This window comes from Hemitrygon akajei, chromosome 2 (genome assembly GCF_048418815.1).
Source record: "Hemitrygon akajei chromosome 2, sHemAka1.3, whole genome shotgun sequence".
Taxonomy (NCBI): domain Eukaryota; kingdom Metazoa; phylum Chordata; class Chondrichthyes; order Myliobatiformes; family Dasyatidae; genus Hemitrygon; species Hemitrygon akajei.
Window position 1 is genome coordinate 108,768,451 of NC_133125.1, and position 21,384 is coordinate 108,789,834.

Genomic DNA, 21,384 nt, shown 5'->3' on the forward strand with positions numbered 1-21,384 from the left:
AATACAGGTGCTTGAGACACCTAGAAGCCCAACCTTCAATGGCAAGCCACACAACTCACGATACAAAATGCTGGAGGAACTCAGCAGGTTGGGCAGCATCTATAGAAATTAATAAACAATCAATATTTCAAGCTGAGATTCTTCAGCTGGAAAGAAAGGAAGAAGAAGCCAGTATAAGAAGGTGGGGAAGGAGTATAAGCTAGAAGGTGATAGGTGATCCCAGGTGGGTGAAGTAAGAAGCTGGGAGGTGACCGGTAGAAAAGATAAAGGGCTGGAGAAGAAAAAAGCCTGATGGAAGAGGAGAATGAGCCATGGAAGACAGGGAAGGCTTAGGAATGCCAAGGGGAGGTGTAGGCAGCCAAGGGGAAGAGAAGAGGTAAAGGGGGGGGGGTGGGTAGAGTGGGGAAATGGAGAAGAAGGATGGGAGAATGGGAAAGTTACCAGAAGTTGGAGAAATTGATGGTCATGCTGTAAGGTTGGAAGCTAGCCAGATGGAATATGAGGTGTTGCTCCTGCAACCTGTGAATGGCCTCAGGATGCCAAGGACCGGCAGGTCAGAATGGGAATGGGTATTGGAATTAAAATGGTTGGCCACCGGGAAATCCTGATTTTAATGGAAGGAGGGAAGGTGCTCAACAAATCAGTCCCTGAATCGATGTAGGGTCTCGCCCATGTAGAGAAGCCTACATCAGGAGAATCGTATGTGCTAGATGGTTCCAACAGATTTGCAGGTGATCTATCACCTCACTTGGAAGGACTGTTTGAGCCCTGAATGGAGGTGAGGGAGGAGGTGAATTGGCACTTCTGGTTGCAGGGGTAAGTACCAGCAGGAGGGAGATTAGTCAGGGAGGTCGAATGGGCCAAGGGATTACAAAGGGAATGATCCCTGCAGAGTTACGGGGGGGGGGGGGGGTGAGGTTTGATGGTGGGGTTCCATTGAAGGATGCAGAAGTTGCAAAGAATGATGTTCTCAATGCTGAAGCTCATACAGTGGTAGGAGAGGACAAGATGAACTCTATTCCTGTTAGGATGGCAGGAAGATGTTCAGGAAATGAAGGAGATCTGGGTAAGGGCAGTATCAATGGCGGAGGAAAGGAAAGTCTTGTCCTGGGACCAGATGCAACAGAGGTGAAGGAACTGAGAAAAGGAAATGGCATTATTGCAGGAGACAGGATGGGAAGAGGTATGATCAAGGTAGCCATGGGAGTTGCTAGGTTTATAAAAGATTCCTGTAGAATGTGAGGAGAGCAGGGAGATTTCCGGAGGTCCTGTTGACTTCACCTGTAGGCAGTGTGTCCTGCTGCAGCTCCTGACTGACCACATTAAGGAAGTGGAGCTGGAGTTGGTCATATTTAGGATTGTCTGAGACGCTGTGAGAAACATTGATGACTCCGCCCTCCGTATATGGACATGTAAGACATAGTTTCTTTATGTCCACCTTTAATCTCTCCCTTTTCCAATTTAAAGTTTGAAATTTCAACTTTACTCAGTTGGATCTATAGAGTAACAGTTATAATTATGGCTACTCTCAGAAGTGCCAAAAGAAATCTCGACCCAGGCAATGGGAAGCCCAAAAAAATTGATGAATTCTCGGAAGAACCCCCCCGGGTAAAGAGACTGGAGTCTCAGATCAGCAGTATCGGCATTGAAATAACTCAATTAAAAGAGAAATTTGAAGGAAAAATTGACTCCCTCAGCCTTGATCTTAAAGAAGTTAGTGGAAATGCTGCTGACCTTTCTTCTCATTTGGAAAAAGCTCAACAACGAATCGTTGATCTTGAAGCTCAATCACGTCGGAATAATATTCAAATTGTTGGATTAAAAGAAAAATCAGAATCGGCTGACAAACTGGATTATTTTGCAAAAATGTTTCAATCTTTAATTCTGGAGGTTTGTTCGCTACCTCCGGATATTGAAATTGCTCACTGAATTGGCACTTCAAAACTTTTGGATCAAGGTAAAAACAGACATATTGTTGTGCGTTTTCTCCCTTTCAGAGACAAAGACCGTATTATTAAGCTTGCGAGAAAAAAAGACTGTTTCAGTATCAAGATTCAGAGATTCGCTTCTTTGAAGATTTTCCATGCAAAATTGTTAAGAAGTGTGCTGGATTTGCAACGGTTATGAAATTAACATACCAAAAAAAGCTTTTTCAACTGCTCCAGTATCCAGCTAAACTAAGGCTTTTGGACAAAAAGTCTGGCGCTCATATTTTTGATGACCCAGCCAAAACATTGCGTTTTATTATCTCTTTACCTGATGAATCCGACGACGAGTCTGAAGCCTGAAGTTTGAATGTTTTATAGTGGCTTGAGTGTCTCGCGGTGTAAAGAGTGATGAGATTGGAAGATTTGATGGTTACAGAGAGTCTTTACCTTAAAATGCATTTTTATCTCTGAAAATTGGATGGTTTTAACCTCAGAAGACATAGTGGGAGAACTGTTGATAGACTGTAGATAAGTTTGAACCATCTAGAATTTTTTTTCTGCAGCATTTAAATGAATTAATTGTTTTTTTTTGTTCCGTATGCTTTAATAAAGATCTTTAAAGTAATTATTTGGATTTCCTTATGTTTTAAAGATAGATTGGACAATTTAAAGATGGCGATTGTTTTTCTTTTGTGCAAATATTTCAAGAATTGTTTTGGATGTGTTTTTCTTCCCTTATCTAATATTATGAAGGTTACTTTCAAATTGAAGGTCGTTTTGTTTTACAAGAAAAACACTTTCCTTCCAAGTTAACTATATTGAGATATATGTTGACTGTAATGAGTTTTATGTTTGGTAGAGGGAGATAGAGATTACTTTTTACACTTTTTTATTACTTAGGTAGGCGGAGTTTGTATTTGCATCTATGCTTTTCTTGGGGCTTGCGTCGATTCATATCAACTTATTTCTGGGCTTTGTAGTTTGGGTGGTTTTTTTTTCTTTTTTTATCCCCATTATGGAATCCCGGAGCATACGCTAATTATTTTTATTGTTGTTCATCTCTGCCATTTTTGACTACCTTTTTCCTGACATACGTCTATCTACTTTTTTTAGATACAAAGTTTCATGATGATATCTAAACAGTTAAATGTCTTAACTTGGAATGTTCGTGGTTAGAATCATCCTATTAAGCATAAGAAAACATTTAAAGTTATTTAGCGATTCCAGCCTGATATAATCTTTGCTCAAGAGATGCGTATCAGGTTATGCGATAAAAATCGATTTTTTAAATTTTGGAAGAATCCTCAGTTTCATGCAAACTTCCAGAGTAAAACTAGAGGTGTCTCTATTTTTATTGATTCCAATATCCCTTTTAATCAGGAGGATATTATAGCTGATATTAATGGTAGAGTTTTAATTGTTAAAGGAATAATTTGTAATAGGAAAATGGTTTTGGTTAATATTTATGGACTAAATGTTGACGATCCCTCATTTTTTAAAGCTGTTTTTGCTCTATTACCTGATTTAAATGAATATATGTTATTAATGGGTGGTGATTTTAATACTTGTTTAAATCCTTTACTGGATAAGTCATCATCCAAACATCAACTCCCTAATCGTTCTGCATCACTTATTAATTCGATTATGGTTTAATTGAGGTCTGGAGGCATATGCACCCTAGTGATAGAGAATACTCTTTTTTCTCACATGTTCATAATAAATATTCGAGAATCAACTATTTTATAGTCGACCCTTGACTTTTATTTAATGATCAGAAATGTGAGTATGATGGGATTGCTATCTCTGATCATGCTCCTTTAAACTTAATATTTGAACTGAAAGATGTTGCTTCTACCAGACCACTTTGGCGTTTTCCAGAACATCTATTACAAAGTTCAGAATTTGTTGAGTTTATTGAAACTCAGATAAAAGAGTTTTTTTCTCTTTAATAATACAGGAAATGTCTCAAAGTTAGTAATTTGGGATACATTAAAAGCTTATTTATGTGGTCAAATTATTTCATATATAGCTAAATTAAAGAAACAAACAAGAATGGAATTAGATAAAATCTCTAAACAAATTAAAGAATTAGATAACATCAATGCATCAAGAGTAGAGTTACAATCATGGTATAATTTATTACTAACATATCCTATTGAAGGATATTTGCTTAAATTGAAAAGTCAATTTTATATTTTTGGGGTTAAAAATAATAAGCTCTTAGCCTCCCAATTAAGAGCAGCTAGAGCTAAAAGACAAATTTTAAAGATTCATAAAAATAATGGAGATATAGCAAGTAACCATGAGGATATTAATAATACTTTTCAAGATTTTTACTCTGATCTTTATAGATCTCAATTTCCTGCAGATTCCTCTAAAATGAAGGCTTTTTTACATAAGATTAAATTTCCACAAATTTCTGTTGAAGATCAACAGTTGCTTGATGTTCCAATTACCGAGCATGAAATTCAGAAAGCTATTTTATCAATGCAATCAGGTAAAGCTCCTGGACTTGATGGTTATTCAGTGAGAATTTACAAAAAATTTGAAAGATTACTTTCTCCGTATCTTTTGGAAATATTTCATGAATCCTTTCAGAAGGATAATTTACCTTCTTTTTATGAAGCATCTATTTCCTTAATTCTTAAAAAAGATAAAGATCCTGTTGAATGTTCATTTCGCTATCAAATGTGGATACAAAAATTCTCTCTAAAATAATGCCTAATCGCTTAGAAAATATTTTAACTAAAATCATTTCTATGGATGAAACGGGCTTTATTAAAGGCCGTTACTCTTCCTCTAATGTTTGGAGATTGATGAACATTATATATTCACCATTATCATTGAGTTATCTCTCTCGATGCAGAAAAAGCATTTGATAGAGTTGAGTGGCCATATTTGTTTAAAGTATTAGAAAAATTTGGTTTTGGTAATAATTTTAATAGGTGGATTCAAATGATTTATAAGAACCCTATTGCCACAGTCATTACTAATAATTACAGATCTTTTTTTTCACTTTCTCATGGTACTAGACAGGAATGTCCATTAAGCCTTTTATTATTTAATCTTGTATTGGAGCCTTTAGCTATAACATTACGTGAAGCTAAAAACATTCATGGTATCTCTATGAATGGAACCATACATAAGATTTCTCTTTATGTAGGTGATCTCTTGGTTTTTATTTTGAATCTTGAGGAATCAATTCCTAATCTTTTGGAAACACTTAAAGATTTTGGTAAATTTTCAGGATATAAACTTAACTTGAATAAAAGTGAATTGTTTCCATTAAATGCCCCTGTTAGTATATATGATGATGTTCTTTTTAGAATTGTTAATACATTTAGATATTTAGGTATTATAATTACTAAAAAATATAAAGATCTTTATAAAGCTAATATAGTTCCTTTAATGGACTCCATGAAACAACTATTTTCTAGATGGAATCCACTTACTCTTTCTTTAATAGGTCATATCCATGCTGTGAAAATGATGATTTTACCTAGATTTTTTTATATTTTCCAAAATATACTTATCTTTTTAACTAAAATTTTTTTCGATCAAATTGACTCTCTTTTTTCTTCCTTTATTTGGAACAATAAGAAACCAAGAATTAACAAGTATCATTTACAAAAATCCAAAAAAGATGGTGGACTTGCACTTCCTAATTTAAGACTGTATTATTGGGCTGTGAATATTAGACAATTATGTTTTTGGTTATACTGGCTCGATAAGAGTCAAAAACCACTATGGGTTGATTTGGAATTAAAAGCTGTTAAACAATTTCATTTAACTTCAATATTAGGAGCTCCATTACCTTTACAGCTATCTAAAATTCCAGATTTGAAACTTTACCCAGTTATTAAACAGACCCTACGGACTTGGGTTCAGTTTTGCAATTTTTAAATTTTTAAACAATATAAGTTGTCTAGTTTTTTATATTGAAACTTTTCATTTAAACCTTCAATAACCAACCCCATTTTTCTCCTATGGAGAAATAAAGGGATCCGTTCTTTTACAGATTTATTTTGTGATGTTCGATTGATGACTTTGGAAGAGTTAATTAACAAATATTCTCTTGCTCATACACATTTTTTGCAATATTTTCAGGTTAGACATTTTTTATAACAATATTTACCTAAGTTTCTATATTTACAAGAATCTGATTTGTTGGATACCATTTTGAAGTTGAATCCTTTAGTGAGAGGTTCCATTAGCAGAATTTATAACTTATTTTTGTTATAAAAAGAGAACCTACCACTAAAGATTAAACAAGATTAGGAGAGAGAACTTAATATGACCTTTGTTAATGAAGATTGGCTTCGAGTTTTAAAAAACATAAATTCTTCTTCTATATGTGCCAACCACTGTTTAATTCAATTTAAAATTGTTCACCGTTATTATTTAACAAAGGAGAGACTATCTAAAATATTTCCTAGTATAAACAACTACTGTGATAGATGTTAAACTGAAGTAGCTACTTTGTCACACATGTTCTGGTCATGTTCTTCATTAACATTGTTTTGGAAACCTTTATTTTCTACAATTTCTAAAGCTCTGAAAATTAATTTACAACCTAATAGATTGACTGTTCTATTTGGAATAATTCCACATCATATTCAGGGTATTTCATCTTCAGATCAACATGTAATTGCATTTGTTACATTATTGGCAAGAAGGGCTATTTTATTAAAATGGAAAGATATCTCTTCCCCTACATTAATTGAATGGTTTTCTCAAGTAATGTTATGTCTCAGTTTGGAAAAAATTAGAATTAGGACTTTTGATCCCCGATTCGATTTTGAGTGAAGATTGGGTTCTTTTGCCAAATATTACCATTTAATTTGCATTATTCTATATGGTTTCCTTCCAATTTTATTTTTTTTATAAGCATGAATTGGCAGTTGATGACTCTTTTTCTTTATATATTTAGACGATATTTAAACGTATTGATCCGGGGTGGGGGGGGGGTTGATTCCTAATGGGTTTTCCCCTTTTTTTTGTAGTCAGTGGGTTTTTTTTTCTAGTTAGACAGTGTTCTTTTTTTCCCTTCTTTCTCCTATATATAAATTCCCCCCCCCCATTTTTATATATTATAATCAGTTGTTTTTTCTTCAGCTTTATTAATTGTATACATATTAATCTGTTGAAGTTTTGTATCATTTTATGGCTGTAGAAGATTATGTACCAATAAAAAGATTTTTTTAATGAAAATGAGAAACATAGATAAGAGTTTTAGTGCTGTGGTTACACCTATGGTAGTATCTGTAGGATTGTCCCATCCTTTGAGTGCAATCCGTATAGAATCAATGAATGAGTCCTCCCTCATGTATCCTTTGAGTGTTGCTGTGATATTCTAATAGAATAGTCTAACTGCTCCTGAACCGCACCCCAACCCCTCTTACTCCTCTTTTATTTCCCTTTCTCAGTAACCTGAGATAAATCATATCAGGCCCTGGACACTTCCACCTTAAGGCTCTTCAAATGACCAAATATAATTCTCTCTTTGTCTCAAAGTGCCCAAGCATATTATCACACTGATTTCACAGTGCTCCACTTCTTTCTCCTTGCTAAATACCAATGCAAAGTACTCATTTAGCGCCTCACCATACTCTGCCTCCAAGTGGATAATCCCTCCTTTATCCCTGAGTGGTCCTACCATCTCCCTAGTTATCTTTTTGTTCTTGATGAATTACAGAATCCCTTCTTATTCTGCTTAATCTACTTGCCAAAGATTTCTTATGGCCCCTCCTTGTTCTCCTCATTCTTTTCTTGAACCTTTTCTAGCTTCTTTATAATCTTTAGGAGCTTTATTTGATTTTAGCTTCCTAACTCTTACATATACTTCATTTTAAGATCGCTGGGGCCTTGATTGAGATATTTGGGCCCTCTCTAGCCGCAAGTGAGGTGCCAGAGGACTGGTGAATAGTTTATGTTGTTTCTTTCTTCAAGAAGGGAAATAGGAATAATCCTAGATATTATAGGCTGGTAAATCTCATGGAGGGGATCTATTGGACAGGATTCTTAGAGATAGAATTTATGAGCATTTTGAAAAACATGCCTAATTAGTGACAGTCTACATGGCTTTGTGCAGGACAAGTCTTGTCTTACTAGCTTGGATTATTAATTAGTTAATTCAAGGAGATGACAAATGTGATCAATAGAGCTGTCTATGTGAATTTTAGTACAGTATTTGACAAAGTCCATCATGGTAGGCTTATTTAGAAGATTAAGACACTTGGGATCCATGCTGACATGGCTGTACTCATAATTGCCTCACCTTTGAAGACAGGGGGTAGCAGCCATTGGGGGTTACTCTGGCTGGAGGCCTGTGACTTGTGATGTTCTGCAGGGACCTATACTGGGATGCCTGCTACTATGATGTATATAAATGACTTGGATAAAAACATTGATGGGTGGGTTAGTAAGCTTGCAGATTGGTGGAGTCAAGAAAGGTGTAAACATTTGGCAAAAGATACAGTGGGATATGTTGTAGATATAGGCTGAGAGATGGCATTTAATTTTTAAAATAATCATTCCCCCTCCCTCAGTTCTTGAGGTCCTCTCACCCCTTCACTTCCTTTCCCTTCCTTTCCTTTCCTTTCTCTGCATTCATGATCAGCCTATCACCTCCCTCTGGTTCTTTGCTTCCTTCCAATTACTCTACTGTTCTCTCTTATCAAATTCCTTCTTCCTCGGTCTTCCACCTATCCCAAAAATTTCCTCCCAGTCTCTCATTTCAAACCCCACTCACCTGTCTTCAACCTCACCTTTCACCTGCTGGCTTGTTCTCCTCTCCATCCACCTTTTTTAAAATTCTGGCTTCCTTTCCAGTCCCGATGAAGGGTTTTGGCCCAAAATATTGACTGTTTCTTCCACTCCATTAATTCTGCCTGACATGCAAAGTTCCTCCAGCATGTTTTTTGTCTTTATCCTGCGCAGTCTAAGCTTTTGCACCTTGGGAGATGAAATGTAAAGGGACAGTACATTGTTAATGTCAGAACCCTCAACAGTGTTGATGTATAGAAGGACTTTGGGGAAATCCCTGAAAATGGCTGCATTGTTCAATGAAGACATATAGCATGCTTGCCTTTTTTAGTTGAGGCACAGAGTTGAAGAGTTGAGAAGTTCTTAAAACTCTGGTCAACTATAACTGGAGTATTGCATTCAGTTCTAGACACCCCATTACAGAAAGAATGTTGAGGCTTTGGAGAGGATCCAGAAGAAGTTTACCAGGATGCTGCTTGGATTAGCATCCATCCATCATCGAAGACCCCCAAAGTAGGATCCATCATCAGTCTATGCCCTTGTCTCACTACTACTATTGGGAAAGAGGGACGGAAGCCTTAGGTACCACATCACCAGGTTCAGGAACAGTTATTTCCTTACAATCATCAGCCTTCTCAACCAGCATGGATAATTTAGTTAACCTATTTCAAGTTTATTGTCATCTGTCCATAAGACCATCAAATATAGGAGCAGAATTAGGCCATTCAACCCAACAAGTCTGGTCTGCCATTTCATCATGGCTGATCCATTTCCCTGTCAGCCCCATTCTCCTGCCCTTTCCTCATAACCTTTCATGTTCTGACTAATAAAGAACCTATAAATCTCTGCCTTAAATGCACCCAGTGATCTGCCTCCACAGCCTCCTGTGGAATGAATTCCACAGATTCACCACCCTCTGGCTCAAGAAATTCCTCTTAATCTCTGTTCTAAATAGACATTCCTTTATTTTGAGGCTGTACACTCTAGTCCTAGACTCCCCCACCAAAGGAAACATCTTCACATCCACTCTATCTAAGCATTTCAACAATCAATAGGTTTCAATGAGATCCCCCTTTATTCTTCTAAATTCCACTGAGTACAGGCCCAGAGGACTCAATTGCTGCTCATATTTTTCATTCCTGGAATCATTCTTGTGAACCTCCTCTGAAACCTCTCCAACGTCAGCACATCTGTTCTTAACTAAGGGGCCCAAAACTGCTCACAATTCTCCAAGTGAGGCCTCACCAGTGTCTTATACCCTCTCAGCATTACATCCTTGCTTTTATTTTCTAGTCCTCTTAAAATGTATGCAAACATTGCATTCACCTTCCTCGCCACTGATACAACCTGCAAAATAATCTTTAGGGAATTCAGCCCAAATCCGTTGTACCCTGGGTTTTTGAATTTTCTCCCCTTATAGTAAATACTCTTTTATTCCTTCTACCCAAGTGCTTGACCATACACTTCCTGACACTATTCCATCTGCCACCTCTTTGGCCATTCTCCTAATCTGTCTGAGTCTTTCTGCAAACTCTACTTTCTCAACACTACCTGCCCCTGCACCTATCTTCCTAGCGTCTGCAAACTTGGCCACAAAGCTAACAATTTCATCATCCAAACAGCTGACATACAGCATAAGAAGAAGTGGACCCAACACAGATGCCTGTGGAACGTCAATAGTCACCAGCAGCCAACCAGAAAAGTATCAGTTTATTCCCACCCTTTGCCTCCTGCCAGTCAGAGAATGCTCTATCCATGATGAGGTCTTTTCTGTAATACCTTGGGCTCTTAATTTGTTTAGCAGCCTCATGTGTGGCACATTGTCAAAGGCCTTTGAAAAATGCAACTGCACAAGATCCATCAATTTTCCCTTGTCTATACTGCTTGTTATTTCTTCAAAAAATTTCAACAGATCTGTCAAACAAGATTTTCCCTCAAGGAAACCACTGCTGACTGTTGGCCTATTTTGTCATATCCCTTCAAGTACCCCGAAACCACATCCTTAACAATCAACTCCCAACATCTTCCCACCATTGAGGGCAAGCTAACTGGCCTATAAATTCCTTCCTTCTGTCTCCCACCTTTCTTGAAGAGAGGAGTGACATATGCAATTTTCTAGTCCTCTGGAACTATGCCAGAATCTATTGATGTCTTCATAATCTCAACTACCTCTTTTAGAAAGCTGGGGTGTAGTCCAGGTCCAGGTGAATTTAGTTACCTTCAGATCTTTCTATTTCCCAAGCACCATCTCCCTAGTAATAGCATTTGCACTCAGCATATCTCTATTGAAGACTGATGCAAAATACTTATTCAGTTCTTCAGCATTTCCTTGTACCCCGTTACTATCTGTTCAGCTTCATTTTCCAGTAGTCCAATATCTACTGTCATCTCTCTTTACCAGCGACCAACTGGGTTTGGGATTGATTAGTAAGAGCAAATTAAAGGAGGGCAGGGCAAGTGTAGTGGCCGTCAGTGGAGTGGACATAGAGTGGTAATCTTAAGGCTTTGGCTCTTTGAAGCTATACTTGATGAAAACACAGGAAAGAAAAGCTCAAGTTTTTTTCTTCTTTATATCTGCTCAGCTAGAACAGTAGGGATGACAGGTGAGATAGTGAAATGCTCCTGTTGTGGGATGTAGGAAGGCAGGGTCCCTGACAACTACAACTGCAAGAAGTGCATCCAGCTGCAGCTTCTAGCAAACCCCATTAAGGAGTTGGAGCTGGAACTGGATGAACTCTGGATCATTTGGGAGGCTGACCTGGTGATAGATAGGACATATAGAGAGGTTGTTACACCCAAGGTGCAGGTCAAAGGAAACTTGGTGACAGGAAGGGGAAAGGGGTTAAGGAGCCAGTGCAGATTACCCCTGTGGCCATCCTCTTCAATATCAGGTGTAACACTTTGGATGCTGTTGGAGAGATGACCTAACAGAGGAAAGTCACAGTAGTCAGGTCTCTGCCACTGACTCTGCTTTTGTGACTCAGAAGGGAAGGGGAGAGAAGAGGCACACTATGGTGATAGGGGGTTTGTTAGTTAGGAAAACGGACAGGAGGTTCTGTGAGTGAGAATGAGATTCCCAGATGGTATGTTGCTTTCTGGATGCTGTAGTGATCCTAATAGCTGTAGTTTTATTCCCCCTTTCAAAGCAAGTATAAAAGGCATTGAGCTCATCTGGGAGTGAAGCATCACTGCCATTCAAGATGTTGGGTTTTGCTTTGCAGGTAGTAATGGCCTGCAAACTCTGCCAGACTTTGCGTGCATCCTATGTTGCCTCCAAGCTTGCTTGGAATTGTACTTGTTGGTCAGCTATTTGTTTCCACAGGTGTATTACTTGCTTTTACTGCATTAATATTTGTGTGTTTCTGAGATCTCTGATCAATATGTTCATTTTTTTACAGCTGCTGGTCCCTTTGGTGTACTGACAGGTGACACATCACAGCTAAGGGTTGGAGCTTGTGGACATAGATTCACATGGTTCCATCTCAGAGGTGTCCCTCACTCTGAATGGATCTGTTAGGAATGTGGAGTTACTTCCTCTTGCACATATCCTTGCATGGACCATGTGTCAGGACTGTGATCTCGAATTCACACCTGATCTCCAGGCTTCAGGATTGCTGGACTTTTTGCAATCTTGTCAGGATACTGTATCTGTTTTTCTTTCCCTTTCTCTTTAGCCAATATAACCATGTGTGCTCATTTTGCTATCAGCAGGTTTCATGCACTGGAAGGTTAGTGCATATGTGCCAACCCATCAGCATTTGGGCTAGTGAAAAGCCATTCTGTGGTGGCACACTTCTGTAAATCATTATACTTTAGTGGAAGTCCTCTCGTCCATCTTGCACTTTCTTCATGAGACCCTTCACTATGTTGACTGAGCTCTCTGGTTGGCCATTAGATTTTGGGTGATGCGGTCTTGAAGTAATATGTCAAAACCCCCAATCATTGGCAAAGAACTCAACCTCACAGCTTGAACATTATGGACCATTGTCTGATACTACTTCACATTGAACTCTATGCCTCGGAAACAGTTTTCAGGAAGGTGAAGACTGCTTTGCTGGTTGTTGATTGTAGTATTGCAACCTCTGGGTCATTGGAAAAGTAGTCTGGTTCAGCAATAGTATAACTTCCCATTGCAATCAAACAATCCACTCCAACTTTAAAGTATGGCCTGTTTGGTAGAGGGTGTGGTATAAGCAGTTGGCCTGTAGGTAAGGCATGTTTCACACGAAGAAATGGTCTTGCTGATGTCTTGGTTCATTCTTGGCCAGTACATCACTTGACAAGCTCTTTGTTTATAATTTTCCTCACCAAGCTGCCCTTTGGTGTATCTTCAGAAGCATTTCCTTGCGTAGTGATACTGGAATCACAAACCTGTTCCCTTTGAAAGGATTCCTACTTAAGCTGGTCCCATTTTCCCATGTTTGGCCCATATTCCTCCAAACTTTTTGTATCCATGTACCTAGTCAAGTGTTTTTGAAATGTTGTAAATGTACCTGCTTCAATCTGGCTGCTTATTCCATATACTGACCACACTCTAAGCTGGAAAAGTTGCCCCTTAGGTTCTCTTTATATCTCTCCCCCATCTCCTTACACTTTCTGCTTTTTAATTACATTATAGACTTGACTGAAACCATGGAAAAGGAACTCAGTCAGCGTGTGAAGGCCAGAGCTGCTAAGCTTCAAAATCTCCATAAGAAGAATGTAGCTGGAGAACAGAAGGTATTATTTTGAAATCTTTAAGAAGATAACAATTATAATTTACATATTAGAGCCATGCCTTGTGCCTATATACATAATTCTGAGTTAGCCAGTTTGTTGGTGCTTTTGTGTAGTGCTTTCACAGTATCCATTACTTGATAATAAATGTACTTGATAAGTCAAATTTGTATCCAATTGGCTGGCTCATTCTGGATCACATGTGATCGAACTTCCTGATGTGCATCATCTCGCATTTACCTGGATTAAATTTCATTGCTCTAGCATATCGTCCTGAAGCCTAGTGAATACATAACAAATCCATCTGCAGCTCTGTCTGTGGTCAGAAAAGGGCTTTAGCTGCACACAAGTCCTGCACGGAGGATCAGCAAACGATAGGAGTCAGCTGCACCTTTCCTCATTCCCTGTCACACCCACTGTTGAACTTGAACGCACGCGAGGTCATCAGTCGGCCATTAACCTACAACTACTCGATGAGTAAAAAAACAAACGTCGCTTGAGAGTTTCCTTGGAAGAGGTGGCAGGGGACATAAAAGGCCTAACGATAATGATAACGCAGAGACAGCTGAGGCCGAGACTGCAAAAAAAGGAAAGCTTCCTTCAATAGAAAATACGACGAGTCGAACATAAAAAATGCGACCGGTGACTCGCATGCTCCAAGCTCCCTGTGTGTGATATGTGGAGACATTCTGTCTAATAAGGTGATGAAGCCCTCAAAACTGCTTTGGCACCTTGAGTCCAAGCATTCTGCACTTAAAGACAAACCTGTTGATTTTTTTGAGTGGATAAAATATGAGCAAGTGGGACAGAAGCAAGTGCTGAGAGCCACCACCTCCACAATTGCTGCTGCTCTGAGAGCGTCGTACTTAGTGGCTAGCCGTATTGCTAAGGCTAAGAAGCCTTTCACTGTTGGTGAAGAATTGATTCTGCCTGCTGCCAAGGACATGTGCCGTGAACTGCTGGGAGAAGCCGCAACTAACAAGATGGCGCAGGTTTCTCTTTCAGCTACCACAGTTTAAAGGAGAATTGATGACATAGCGGAAGACATTGAAACACAGCTGTTGGAGTCACCATGGTATGCCATCCAGGTCAACGAGTCTACCGATGTCGACAACAAGGCAATTCTGCTGGTTTATGTGTGATATATATTTCAAGACGATGTGCACGAGGATATGTTGTGTGCACTGCCGCTGCCAACTAACACAACTGGGGCAGAACTATTCAAGTCTTTGAATGACTACATGTCAGGCAAATTGGACTGTGTTGGAATATGCATAGATGGGGCTGCAGCTATGACTGGACGGCTGTCTGGTTTCACTACCCAAGTCAAAGAGGTTGCTTCTGAAGGTCAGTCTTAACACTGTGTCATACACAGGGAAATGCTGGCTAGCCGAAAAATGTCAGCTGATCTTAACAGCATATTGAGTGACGTTGTTGAAGTTATCAATTACATCAGAGTAAAAGCCCTTAACTCATGTCTGTTTGAGCAGCTTTGCGAGGAAATGGATGCAGAGCACAAACACCTTCTCTTACACACAGAAGTCAGGTGGCTATCACGGGGGAGAGTCCTGGCCAGGGTTTGAGTTAAAAGAGCCGCCACAGAGATTTCTTTCAGGAATAATGGTCACCACTGGCAGCACACTTCAGTGACGAGGAGTGGATAGCAAAACTCTTTTATCTGTGTGACATCTTCAACTTGCTCAATGAACTCAATTTGTCACTTCGAGGAGAATGACAACTGTCTTCAAGTTGGCAGATAAAGTGTCTGCTTTCAAAGCCAAACTGGAACTGTGGGGACAGCGAGTGGACAGGAGCATATTGGACATGTTCCCAACATTAGCTGGGATTTTAGGAGAGACTGAGGCTGCACCGTCCTTCTCACATCTGGCGCACAATCATCTATCTTTGCTGTCACCAGAATTCGAGCATTACTTCCCAATTGCAAAGGACCCAAGACGTGCAAAGGAATGTCCATTTGTGAATGTACCTGGTGAATCATCCATGTCAGTGCGAGAAGAAGATCAACTCCTCGAGCTTGCAAATGACAGTGGGCTGAAAAGTATGTTTGACATAAGATCTCTGCTGGCATTCTGGATCAAAGACAAGGCTGAATATCCTGAGATAGCCACAAAAGCACTGAAAACGTTGCTTCCATTTCCAACATAATATCTCTGCGAAGCGGGATTTTTTGCAATAAACGCAATGATGCTAAAATGTTATGATGCTATTGATTTATAAGTGACTTATAATTGACTTATCACTATATTCGTGTAAGGAAAAATATGTGCTGTGTGTTTAATATTAAATTTGTTAGATAAACCCTTTTAGAAACAAAATTGAGTGTACTAGCCATTTATAAGTGACTTATGGTTGACTTATCACCTATATTCCGGTCATGACTAATACACCCCCGCCCCACTGTCGGCCAGTCCACAAGAATATTTTCAATATTAAACCTGTCTGTGGTGCAAAAAAAGTTGGGGACCCCTGAGCAAGAACACTTGAGGGGCCTCTGATTTCCAGCATATTGCAGGAGGAGCATGTTATGAGACTGTGCTTTGTTATCATGACATTATTGGACAAAAGCATTTTAACTACTCTCTTATATTAGAATACTGATTACTCTATGAAAGGGGTTCCCAACCTTTTTTATGCCATGGACCAATACCACTAAACAAGGATTCTGTGGACTCCAGGTTGAGAGCCACTGTTTTAGGGGATTCATTCCACTACAAACACTGCTTAACACAATATGCAATCTTTACTTTTGCTTTTACTTTAATGAGTGAAATTAATAAAGAAGGTTAGAAATACTTATTTGTTCTGAAAAATGATTCGCTACGTATACTCATCTGTTCTACTTGCCATTTAGCTACTGCCTGTTAAACGCAACTTTCTGAACCTTGACATCTCCCCTGACTCTGCAGCTGATTGAAGCCTCCTTTGGTCTCTTAGGTTTGCATCCTCTTGCTACCACTGCTGACTGTCAGCCTTAATCTAGACCCCTGCTCAGTTTATGCCTCCAGCATTCTCATAAATATGATCTCCATCCTTATACACTGCTGCTGACTGTAGTCTTATTGTGGCTGCCCCATAATTTATACACCAGTTGCCAAGTACTGTGCTCTCAATGGTAGGTACTCCATCCTCACTGTTTCTAATGACTGTGGTTCCTGTTGCAGTTTCCCACTTGGTTCATATACTAATCACCAAATCCTGCACCAGCACTCGTCCTTTGACGCTCACTATAGGAGGTCATCCTGCAAGGCTGTCTTGTAAAGAGAATTGCATGTTTCTTTGCTAGGCAACAGCCTATCATTGTCCATATGTAATCACAAGAAAATCACTGTATTTGAGGATATTATTGATACCTAAATGTTTTTTGATTGTGTTGGAATCCAAATATCATACGTCAATCATTGTAGGTAAGAGATTTCAAACCTTGATGTCAGACTATCTCACAATGTACTTATTGCAATTTATTTCCTCTGAAGTAATTAAGCAATTTATAAAATGGCTGCACCTTTATTACTAATTTCATAGAAATGAATAGAATACTTTTTGTTACAGAAAATTACATCACAGTAGTGTGACATATATCATGGTATGTGTATCATATTATAGTAACCATTTTATCAAAATGGCTGTAAAACTGTAATCATGAAGAGTTTTAAATGGTTTGGCATCAGCAACTTCTGCATCCATATTAATAAGGCTCACCAAGATGAGAGCAGTTGACCAGAGAGTACTTGGACCACATTCCATTCCTTAGTATGTAAGAGTGATTGATGGGATCTTTCAACTGCTCTTAGCATTGGATTGATATCTGTTTATAGGTCATACCAAATGGTAAAGATGATTATTCTGTAAAAGATGAAAAATATCCATTTGGGAAGACTGAAAAAGGGAAAAAGAGTTCTTCCATTGCTAAAACTGGTGTTCCAAGGTCAGCACATATTGTCACAAGAAATCTACAAAGTAAGGTTAGTATGACACTAACAAAGGCTTATTTAGTTAGTATTGCACACATACAGCTTACAGACTTTTTTGAGTTGCAGAATGGCGCAGCAGATAAAATTTCTGGTGCACAGATCAAGCAACCCAACTGCATTTAATATATTGTGTACAGATCTGTTTTCCCTCAAACTAGAATAATGTTACAGGGAAAGCAATAAAGTTTCAACAGGTAGATTCATGGGATGGGATAAGTTGATCTATGAGGAACGATTAAGCAGATTTCTTATACCAATGAATTTAAAAGGGGAGATGGTTTCATTGAAGTACATATACAAAATCCTTATGGGGCTTGACAGGGTAGAAGCAGGAAATGTATATGTTGAGTTCCTCCAGCATTGTGTGTGTTCCTAGGATTTCCAGCATCTGCAGATTTTCTCTCGTACGTAAATAGAGAACTTACAACCCGGAAGACAGACAGAAAGATTTAACTACAAGAGACTGTGAGTTGAGCAGAAATTCCTTCGCCCAGAGGGCAGTACGTTTTTAGAATTCTTTACCCAAGAGAGCTGTGGTGGTTCTCTCACTAAGTATATTCAAGACAGAGCTAGATAGATTTTTGATTAATGTAGAAATAACACAGAGTAAGCATGATCCTATTGAAAGATAGGGCAGACGTAGGATCATAGTGAAGTTCAGCACAGAAACAGGCTCCCCAGCTCATCTAGTGTCGTGGTTACTTGAAAAGACTTGGAGACACAGACAATTCTTCAAGAAAATTAAACCTTTATTTGCAAACAAAGGCTGAGGCAATCAATGAACTTGTCACCGAAAGCCCACCAAGCTCCAGTGTACAGCATTCTTTATAGTAATTTCTTATCTCAGTTACATTTCGGTTTTATTAGCATACCCAATCAATTTTTTGTTGCATATCATCTATATATGAATTAATTAATCGCTCTTGCCTAACCACGGTACGTCACCATTGTTTTTCACCCGTTCGCATTGGGGCCTTATTCGTGGCCAAGATTATGTTTTTCAGACAACCTCCCTCACAGTACATTCCTGCTCGCAGCATCCTGTCCGCCACCGTTATCTCGTACTAAACAAAGGCTGAGTGTAATACATGGGATACATCGCAGCTAATAGTGTTGCAAAACAAGCAGGTGTACTGTAAGTGCCATAATATGCAGCTAAGAGAGTACAAAGTATCTAGTGAAAACAACACATAACAAAATGTGCCTAGTAAAATAATACATATTAATATTCGGTACCTAGAAGCGATTACATAGTATAGTAAATAGCTAATACATAGTGATTATAGTTCAGGTATATATAATGATTATGTCAGGTATATTTCTCAATATAATCCCCCCTTTGAGACCCACAGGGTCTCACACAGAAAGAGAACACTCAGAGGCCATGCACCAAAGCCAAAATAAAGTCCAGCATTTTAATCCCAAATTTGGGTCAACTACAATTTCCATACTCGGAGCTCAAAATGATCTCTCTCTGTTACCCTAGGCTGTTGAGCCAAAAACCTGTCCCTCCGTAGCTGAGACAGGAAAAAAGACTCAGACACCCTTACAGACTAGTGTCCACATTATTAACACCTTCCAGTCCGCTTGATGCATCGTGCAGACTGTAACAGTACATCATCGGCTATTCTCCTTGTATAGGGTCAGATTCAACAATTTCCAGGAGCATCGGGAATTGTTTTGCTGTCGCACGCATTATCAAAGTCTTGAGACATGGAAAAAAACAGCACAGAATAAATGCACAACTTATCAGCACATTGCCTGCAGTCATTGCCAATTTAATCAGCCACGCACCCCATCCCCCTAGTTTGCTTTCTAACCAGTCAAACCACTGATGCCCAAATCCTGCATTCTGTTTGACCTCCTTCCGCAGATCCTTTAATTTATTCATTGCTCTGGTGAAAGACCCTTCTGGGCTAGTATTGTTCGGTATGAAAGTGCAGCATTGATCTCCAAACATTACACACACACACCCTTTTTCTGCCAAAAGCCAATCCAGTACCTGTCTGTTTTGCCACGCCATCCTGCTAGTTGCATCCAGCTGTTACCCTAAGGCCTCCAGCGCATTGTCAGTGTAGTTGATGAATCTCTGTTGATTGTAGTATATATAATTTATCCATTCAACATTTTTGCTTACCCCTATCACAGGTATGATAGCTTCCCAGTGAGCATCTCATGCGGTGTCAGGCATGTCACTCGATTAGTTTGCATGCGGTAACTCATCAATGCTAACGGTAAAACATCGACCCAATTAAGTTTAGTGTCTGCACAAATTTTGTTTAGTTTGGCCTTCAGAGTGCCATTGATTCTTTCCACCATGCCCTGTGACTGTGGGTGGTACACACATCCAAACCTTTGTTTTATTCTCAGTACTTGTAATACCAATTTGACCACCCTTTGGATGAAGGCCGAACCGTTGTCTGAGCTAATCTCCGAAGGTATTCCAAACCTTGGGATCACTTCATTTGTCAGGAACCTTACCACTGTTCCTGCCCCTTGATCCTTCGAGGGTATTGCCTCTACCCATCTGCTGAACCTGTCAATTACCACCAGAATGTATCTTTTCCCTCTTACCGTCTTTATCATATCTACGTAGTCGATCACCAGATGTCGAAATGGTCCTTCAGGCACGGGTATGTGACCTATTGGGGTTGCAATCCCCCTTCGAACATTATTCTGTGCACAAACCTCACACTGTGCTAAAATATAGTCTACCAAAACCTGTAAATAAGGCGACCAGAAACCATCCTTTTTTATTTTCCTTATTACTTCCCCCCTTGCACAATGGTCCACTCCATGTGCTTCTGAAATTAAGATAGTCAACAAAGGAGTAGGAGCTACCCACAAGCCATCCTCTGTGCTCCACAGGCCTTCTAAGTTCTGCTTGCCCCCCCCCCCCCCCGTCGCCTCCACGTTGTCTGTTCTGCCAACGTTGCCCTACCTTGCATTTCAACCAGGTCCTCTATCATGGGTTCCGGCTCTAGGCTTACCTGGAGTGCAATAATAACTGATGTACACCCAGACGCTTTCCTGGCTGCTTTGCTTTTCCTGTGCCTGTCTCTTGTGGTAGAACCGCTGTGACATAACCCTCCTGTCGGTTGGATACATACAAATGAAAAACCTTCTCGTAGTCAGGCAAAGCTAATGCTGGTGCTGACTGCAATTCCTGCTTAATAGTATTGAAAGCTATCTCTGCCTCTCCATTCCACTGTAAACCGTTCTTCAAATTTGTATGTCCTGCTTCTTTCATTATCTTTCTTAAAGGTGCCACAATCTCAGCATATTCTCCTATCCAATCTGAGCTATATCCTGTCATTCCCAAAAACGTCATCATCTGCCCTACTGTTTGGGGCTTTGGAGCCTTCGTTATCGCCTCGATCTGACTCAGCGCTACTGCCTTTACGCCTTTAGATACCATCCTTCCTAAATATTCCACCTGCTGCTTACAAAATTGCAGCTTTTTCTTAGATACTTTATGCCCGCCATACGCCAGTTTCTCTAAAAGTATCACAGTGTCCCGCTCACACTGCTCTTCACTTTCAGAGCAAATCAACAAATCATCCACATACTGTATCAGTGTACTTTCCAGCGAAATGCCATCCAAATCTTCCTTCAATACTTTATCAAAAACATGTGGTGAATGCTTAAATCCTTGTGGCATTCTAGTGTAGGTGTACTGGTTGCCTCTGTATGTAAATGCAAACAAATACTGACACTGTTCGGCTAGGGGAATGCTGAAGAAAGCCGAACACAAATCAATTACTGAAAAGTAGCTTGCTTCTGGCGGGATATTAGTCAGCAGTGTGTGTGGATTCGGGACCACTGCTGCCAAATCCTCCACTACCTCATTCACTGCTCGTAAGTCATGCACTAGTCTCCATTTAGACCTGTCCGCTTTTGGGACAGGCAACAGCAGAGTATTGCAGGGGCTGTTTACTCTCTTAAGCACTCCTGCCGCTAACAGTCCCTGTATTGTCTGCGCT

At 39.5% G+C, this 21,384-nt stretch overlaps 1 protein-coding gene across 1 annotated transcript in view; it reads left to right on the plus strand.

The window, feature by feature from the left end:
- Nucleotides 1-21,384, plus strand: part of LOC140715228 (cilium assembly protein DZIP1-like) — a 176,613-nt gene that overhangs the window by 142,705 nt on the left and 12,524 nt on the right. The window contains exons 13-14 of the mRNA XM_073027121.1: nucleotides 13,312-13,412; nucleotides 17,246-17,392. Coding sequence (XP_072883222.1) covers nucleotides 13,312-13,412; nucleotides 17,246-17,392 — 248 coding nt within the window. The remainder of the gene's footprint in view (nucleotides 1-13,311; nucleotides 13,413-17,245; nucleotides 17,393-21,384) is intronic.